Here is an 8,468-nt window from a genome sequence, read left to right on the forward strand (position 1 = left end):
TGTCTAAATATTTTATTTAGTTATGCCCAAAGGCCAAAGTGATAACTACTATAGGGACATTTGATTCAGGAATGTTAGATTACTGGGAATGTTGGATTACTGGAAAGATAGATTACCTTGGAAGATTACTGGGAATCTTTAGGAAAATGTGTTTGGTTAGTTGGTGGGTATTTTATATTAATATGTTTGGTTATGGGGAATAAATTGGTGGGTATGTTATTTAAATTACTAAATTGTCCCCTTTTTAAATATTAATATAATATTATTTTTATTATTAATTTTTGAATAATTTCTTTTAACCCCCAATATTTCAGATTTAGCTAAAACACCCCCGCTTATATAAAACTTTAATTTATGATGAAATCACCCCCACCTCCTGCCGCCACCGCAAACCACCGCCGGATGTCTCCGAAAGTCCCCATGATAACTCACCGTGACCAAGAGGCTCCGCTATGGCCGTTTCTGGCCATATTGATGGTCGAAAACGACCATATCAGGCTAGATCGATGGAACTGGCCGTTTCGGCCATATCAGGCTAGATCTGGCCGTTAATGGCCAGTTCCATTGATCTGGCCTGATGTAAACCCCGCGTTATTATTCCAATGCCTTAAGGTATGAAATTTACTTTTCAAGTAATTTTCTTTTTTTGAATGGAAGGGTAAAATGGTCAATTTACATGTATTTCGAGATGTGGCCATTATTAAGTGTAAGGGGTGATGTCATTGAAGATAAATGAGGGTAGAATGGTCATAAAGTTGATTGATATGGTTAAATGGCGTAAACGGTAACCAAGGGTATAATGGTCTTTTCATACANAAGTTGTTGGGTTTTGCATTTGTATTTAGTTTGTTAATCTTCCATCAATCCAATTTATTGTTGCTTCAATTAGGACTTAAATTAGAAAAATCGGTAATTAGTAACACTATCCTCGTGGGAACGATACTCACTCATCACTTTATTACTTTTTGCGACTAGTATACTTGCTATTTTTGCATGTTGTAGTAAACAAGCATCACAGGCTAAATTGGAGGAAGAAAAGCATTTTTTTTAAATTGCCATATTGGAAAAAGAACTTATTACATCACAATTTGGATGTCACGCACATTGAAAAAAATATATGTGACAATATAATAGGTACATTGTTAGATAGTGAGGGGAAAACCAAAGAAAACTTGAATGCTCGTCGTGATTTGAAGGAAATGGGTATAAGGAAGAATTTGCATCCAACTCAAAAGGATGGGAAGTGGTTTTATTCAGCAGCATGTTACACTTTATCTTCAGAGGAAAAGACTAAAATATGCAAGTTTTTAAAGTGTAAAGGTTCCTGATGGATATTCATCTAACATCTCACGATGTGTAAGTGTTAAGGAGTGCAAGATAAATGGTCTCAAGAGCCATGATTCCCATATTCTTTTAGAACAGCTTCTTCCTATGGCAATGCGTGGAACTGTACCTAATAATGTGTATGATGCTATAACTAAGTTGAGCATTTTTTTTAGAGAGTTATGCTCAAAAGTGTTGAAAAAAGAAGCATTGGAGCGCCTTGAATCTCAAATTGTAATAACCTTGTGCAAATTAGAAAGAATCTTTCCACCAGCATTTTTTGATGTTATGGTGCACTTAACTGTTCACCTTGCAACTGAAGCAAAAATTGCAGGACCTGTACAATATCGATGGATGTATCCTATTGAGAGGTAATATTTTGTTTTCATTATTTCATATATCTATTTTATGTTTATATGTGTGTGGTTATAATAAGTTATTAATTAGCTGAAGAAACATTTGTATAGGTTCTTAGGAAAATTGAAGCGCTATGTTCGTAATAAAAGTCGACCAGAAGGTTCTATTGCAGAAGGGTACATTATGGAAGAAAGTCTAATATTTTACTCGAGATATTTAAATTGTAATGAAACTAAGCTTAATAAGTTGGGAAGAAATTTTGAAGGTAGTCGACATTGATGTGTACTTGCAACCTTTGTACAGGAGTTACAAGAATTATGGCATTATGGAGTTGAGACTTTTGATGCTTCAAAAAGGAAAATTTTTGCATGCGTGCTGCACTTTTATGGACAATTAATGATTTTCCTACATATGCTATTGTCAGGGTAGAGTGCTAAAGGAGCAATGGCTTGTCCTTCATGCAATAAGGAGACCCCATCTACTCGACTTAAATATGGTCGTAAGTTTTCTTACATGGGGGCTCGTCGATTTTTACCAATGAATCATCAATGGTGAGAGAACAAGTCTTCCTTTGATGAAAATTGGAGAAAAGGTTGCTCCCAAGAAGATGTCGGGAGATGATGTGTTGAACCAATTACAAATGCTTCAACATATTACATTTGGTAAGGCTAAAAAGAAGCAGTAAATGATAAAAATCAAAACATTGTTTTAAAATGTTTTGCAGGTACGGATTAAGGCATGAAGCTGGGAGAGGATTCCAAGGGACGCTATGAGCATGAGGGGATGCTTTAATGATGACTATTGAATGGTTTTGCTAATATTTAGTGTAGTAATTATGTTCATATCTCATAATGTAGTAATTATGTCCATGTTCTATAATGGTGTAAATATGTTGTATTAATAAAGGAAATCAAATTGCTAGTAAATTTTATAAAAGTATGTATGTTCTAGTAAGGAAATTATATTTTTTGATTATACAATGAACTTATTATAGTTTAAAAATAAACTTCATTCCTAGGCGTGCGTTTTCTAGGTTCTCAATGGCCAAGGGATACTTAGGAAATACCCGGCTAGGGAGGGGTTTTACACCTGATATGACCGTTTTCGGCCATCAATATGGCCAGAAACGGCAATAACGAAGCCTCCCGGAGCCTCCCACTGAATTTCGTTCTTTTTTAGGGACTCCGACAATTTTTCGGCAGCGGCCCGTGGTGGTTGGCCCGCTATCGGCGGTGGTGGCTGGGTGGCAATGGTGGTGGTGGCTGGGTGGCAGTGGTTGTCTGTAAATTATTTTAAATATAAGAGTATTATTGTCCAAAATTTTAATTAAACAGAGGTAAAATTGAAATAAGATATTAATATAAATTTGTTTTAAAGTAGGAGTATTATTATCCAAAACTTTTATTAGTAAGGGATAAAATTGTAAAAAAATAAATAACATAAATGTGAGATATTTGACCGTGGATAGGTGAGAGTTGTACCATTAGATTAGACAAAACGAAATTGATTTGGTAGCTCAAGATCAATATCAAAGATTAGGTCAGGATCTCCTCCATCTCATGTTTATTAACATCTATTTTCTTTTTTTTATTCCCAAATGCCTCGGTTTTCACTCACATTCGCCACTATCAGATTGGGTTCTCGCCACTATCAGATTGGGTTTGAATCCGTTTGTTGAGTCCTCAATTAGCCAACTTGAATTGAATTGGGTGGACGTATTACTTATCTGAATTGTTGATTTCAAGAAAAAAGGTTAGTTAATAACAATCTCTGCATCTTTTTGCATTATCTTTATATTGATGCATTTGTTTCGTTTTCTGATTTTTGAATTTTGCTTTTAATAACAAGCTCATCATCTGTTTGTAAAATATCTTCAATGAAATTTTGTGGAAGGTAGATTTTAGTGGATGACTTCTAAATTAATGTATGTGTTTCACATTAGTTATTTTTCATTTAGTTTATTTGGATCAAGTAGTTATTTTATTTTTTAATTATTATATATTAATACTTAAACATGATTGAAATGGACAAACAATGAATGCAATGTACAGATAGATTGTGTAATGAGTATAGGATAGGAGTTTAGAATTTTCTTGACTTTGCTTTTAGTCACACAAACTTAGGTGGTGTGATCCCATGCCCTTATATGAAGTGTAACAATGTTTTGCACAAAACAAAAGATGAAGTACATGGTCACTTGTTAATGCATGGAATCGTCAAAGGATATACTCGTTGGTTATATCATGGTGAATTCATCGCTAAAAAGAAACATGTCCCTAATGACTTAAAAACAAAAGAAAAAGATGATATAATTGGGATGATTCATGATGCAGCTGGACCTAACCTAATGGATGCTATAATGCAAGATGTTTGTGTGCAAGACACTATCGAGCCTAACAATCCTAATAATGTTGAACCTGATGCTTCACCATTGGTTCCAAATAAAGAAGCCCTTAAATTTCTTAAGCTATTAGAAGATGCCCAACAACAACTTTATCCTGGTTGTGATGAGTTCTCAAAGTTGTCATTTATTGTGGAATTATTTCAGATTAAATGTCTTTATGGAATAAGTGATAAAGCAGTTGACTGCATAATGCAATTGCTTAAAAAGGCACTTCCGCGTGGTGAAAATTTACCAAAATCTTTTTGTGACGCAAGAAAGCTTATAAGAGATCTGGGTCTTCACTATGAAAAAATAGATGCTTGTGAGAATGATTGTGTTCTTTTCTGGAAGGACAATGCAAATGATGAAAATTGTTTGATTTGTGGTGAATCTAGATGGAAATCAGTTGAGAAGAATGCGATTAATCCTAACAAGAGTGGCAAGAAGATTCCTAGGAAAGTGTTACGTTATTTTCCACTAAAACAAAGATTACAAAGACTATTTATGTCATCAAAAACAGCTTCAGATATGAGATGGCATCATGAGGAGCGTCCCCAAGATGGCATTCTAAGACATCCAGCTGACTCTGATGCATGGAAATCTTTTGATATTTTACATCCAGGATTTTCTAGAGAGCCTCGTAATGTTAGACTTGGGCTAGCATCTGATGGAATCAACCCTTTTGGTAATATGAGTGTTTCGTATAGCACTTGGCCAGTAATTGTTAATGTATATAATTTACCTCCTTGGATATGTATGAAGCAACCCTATTGTTTGCTATCATTGTTAATACCTGGGCCTAAAGCTCCTGGGAATGACATTGATGTGTACTTGCAACCTTTGATACAGGAGTTACAAGAATTATGGCATTATGGAGTTGAGACTTTTGATGCTTCAAAAAAGGAAAATTTTTGCATGCGTGCTGCACTTTTATGGACAATTAATGATTTTCCTACATATGCTAATTTGTCAGGGTAGAGTGCTAAAGGAGCAATGGCTTGTCCTTCATGCAATAAGGAGACCCCATCTACTCGACTTAAATATGGTCGTAAGTTTTCTTACATGGGGGCTCGTCGATTTTTACCAATGAATCATCAATGGTGAGAGAACAAGTCTTCCTTTGATGGAAAATTGGAGAAAAGGTCTGCTCCCAAGAAGATGTCGGGAGATGATGTGTTGAACCAATTACAAATGCTTCAACATATTACATTTGGTAAGGCTAAAAAGAAGCAGATAAATGATAAAAATCAAAACATGCTAAATTGGAGGAAGAAAAGCATTTTTTTTAAATTGCCATATTGGAAAAAGAACTTATTACGTCACAATTTGGATGTCATGCACATTGAAAAAAATATATGTGACAATATCATAGGTACATTGTTAGATATTGAGGGGAAATCCAAAGACAACTTGAATGCTCATTGTGATCTAAAGGAAATGGGTATAAGGAAGGATTTGCATCTAACTCAAAAGGATGGGAAGTGGTTTTATTCAGTAGCATGTTACACTTTATCTTTAGAGGAAAAGACTAAAATATGCAAGTTTTTAAAAAGTGTAAAGGTTCCTGATGGATATTCATCTAACATCTCACGATGTGTAAGTGTTAAGGAGTGCAAGATAAATGGTCTCAAGAGCCATGATTCCCATATTCTTTTAGAACAACTTCTTCCTATGGCAATGCATGGAATTGTACCTAATAATGTGTATGATGCTATAACTGAGTTGAGCTTTTTTTTTAGAGAGTTGTGCTCAAAAGTGTTGAAAAAAGAAGCATTGGAGCGCCTTGAATCTCAAATTGTAATAACCTTGTGCAAATTAGAAAGAATCTTTCCACCGGCATTTTTTGATGTTATGGTGCACTTAACTGTTCACCTTGCAACTGAAGCAAAAATTGCAGAACTTGTACAATATCGATGGATGTATCCTATTGAGAGGTAATATTTTGTTTTCATTATTTCATATATCTATTTTATGTTTATATGTGTGTGGTTATAATAAGTTATTAATTAGCTAAAGAAACATTTGTATAGGTTCTTAGGAAAATTGAATCGTTATGTTCGTAATAAAAGTAGACCAGAAGGTTCTATTGCAGAAGGGTACATTGTGGAAGAAAGTCTAATATTTTGCTCGAGATATTTAAATTGTATTGAAACTAAGCTTGATAAGTTGGGAAGAAATTTTGAAGGTAGTAATGTTGATTCAGGCAAAGGGTTATCTATATTTCATCAGTGTGGATATCCTTTAACAAGGGATAAGTGTAGGTCGATTGAAAATAATGAATGGAAACAAGCCCATCTTTATGTGTTGAAAAATTATGAAGAAGTGCAACCTTTTTTATGGTATGATAGTTTCCTTGTTCAATTTTTTTATTTGGTGCTTAGTTTTTTTTTTCTTTTTTTAATGTACTATTTTTTCATTGTTGGTTCTTACTTTATTTTTTCAAATTGTTTGCAGTGAACATGAGCAAGGCATGTATCAAGAGGATTTTCATGAATGGTTTCATCATCGAGTAAGGTTTCCTTTTGTGAAATTTTATTTCTACGCATTTTGACATTTAATTCTTATTATTTCTTCTTGTCTTCTTTTTAATAAGTTGTACAATTGTATAAAGAAGAGAGTACATGTGTAAATGAAGATCTATTATCTTTGTCTCGTGGTCTTTTTTATGGTATACAAAGGTTTTCAGGCTATATCATAAATGGTTTTAGGTTTCACACTAAGCAACTTGAAGGAAAAAAGGTAAAGCAAAATAGTGGTGTTTTGGTACAAGGAATGGTGGAGGATAAAAATATAGATTATTATGGAGTTCTTAATGAAATAATTGAACTTCAATATTTGATTGAAAAACGGATTGTGTTATTTAAATGTGATTGGTGAGATGTTCATGTGATTGGAAGAGGTGTGAAGAACGATAAGTATGGTTTTGTTAGTGTTAATACAGCTCGAAAATTATATACGGATGAACCATTTGTGCTTGCATCTCAAGCACAACAAATATTCTATGTTAATGATGGTTCCAATCCTAATTGGCTTGTTGTTTTAAAAGGTCGTCCGGATAGCTTTTATGACCTACCATGTGGTGAAAAATCATCTATTGATGATAAGATAAATAATTTGAATTATAATGATGAATAAGATAAATAATCTTTACATAATGGTACAAGCTACCCATAGTCTCATTGATTCACTAAGTTCAATTTTTATAAGTAAACTTATATTCTTATTATAAAAAATACGAAAAGATTGTGAATTAAATCACAAGTGGTTTGAATTAATTGCAATTGACACTTGAGAACATTTATTAAATCACAAGGAGATGAAACCAACATAAATCCTACCACATTTCTAAGCTCTGTAATGATTATTTATTTCTTGTTCACAGACCTAACCTTGCAAATTGATCTCCAACTTATTGATTAATAACGTATTCGGGGTCCCGTTTCCTGGTGAGTGGGCAACCGTCCCGCTCTGTTGTGAGAGGCGGGGATGAGGGGGCAACGCGCCCTTCACAGTAAGTCCAATTAGATTGGACTTGTTATTAGATTACTAAATTTGAGCTTGGTTGGGTTAGATTCAGGTTAACCCAAATAAATAGTGTTTCTATTATATATATACTTAAAAGCAATTATTATTATTAAGTGGTCTAAGCTTTTGATTTAGTTATGCATGCCCAAAGTGATATTACTATTGTTTTATAATTACTATAGTTTATATATTATATATAATTTTCTTCCCAATTCCACTAGACGTCTAGATCCAATAAACTATTATTATAAATATTATATTAATAAATACTTAAAGAAATATTATTAATTAAATTGTCTAAATATTTTATTTAGTTATGCCCAAAGGCCAAAGTGATAACTACATAGGACATTTGATTCAGGAATGTTAATATGGAATGTTGGATTACTGGAAAGATAGATACCTTGAAGTTACTGGGAATCTTTAGGAAATTGTTTGGTTAGTTGGTGGGTATTTTATATTAATATGTTTGGTTATGGGGAATATTGGTGGGTTGTTTTTAAATACTAATGTCCCCTTTTAAATATTAATATATATTTATTTTTATTATTAATTTTTGAATAATTTCTTTTACCCCAAATTTCAGATTTAGCTAAAACACCCCCGCTTATAAAACTTTAATTTATTGAAATCACCCCACCCTCCTGCCGCCACCCCAAACCACCGCCGATGTCTCCGAAAGTCCCCATGATAACTCACCGTGACCAAGAGGCTCCGCTATGCCGTTTCTGGCCATATTGATGGTCGAAAACGACCATATCAGGCAGATCGATGGAACTGGCCGTTTCGGCCATATCAGGCTAGATCTGGCCGTTATGGCCAGTTCCTTGATCTGCCTGATGTAAACCCGCGTTATTATTCCAATGCCTTAAGGTATGAA

General features: G+C 33.8%; 1 protein-coding gene across 1 annotated transcript; it reads left to right on the top strand.

Annotated features, from left to right (window-relative positions):
- Positions 1 to 3,883: 3,883 nt before the first annotated feature.
- On the top strand, positions 3,884 to 5,041 carry LOC116138206. The gene has a single exon (XM_031423927.1). The coding sequence runs from the start codon at positions 3,884 to 3,886 to the stop codon at positions 5,039 to 5,041; it is 1,158 nt and encodes a 385-aa protein (XP_031279787.1).
- Positions 5,042 to 8,468: the final 3,427 nt, after the last annotated feature.

The sequence above is a fragment of the Pistacia vera genome, unplaced genomic scaffold (assembly GCF_008641045.1).
Source record: "Pistacia vera cultivar Batoury unplaced genomic scaffold, PisVer_v2 Contig339, whole genome shotgun sequence".
In the NCBI taxonomy this organism is placed as follows: Eukaryota; Viridiplantae; Streptophyta; class Magnoliopsida; order Sapindales; family Anacardiaceae; genus Pistacia; species Pistacia vera.

What these genes read in the sequence shown, in the direction of transcription:
- LOC116138206 (XM_031423927.1), top strand. Translation starts at nt 3,884, where the DNA reads ATGCATGGAATCGTCAAAGGATATACTCGTTGGTTATATCATGGTGAA.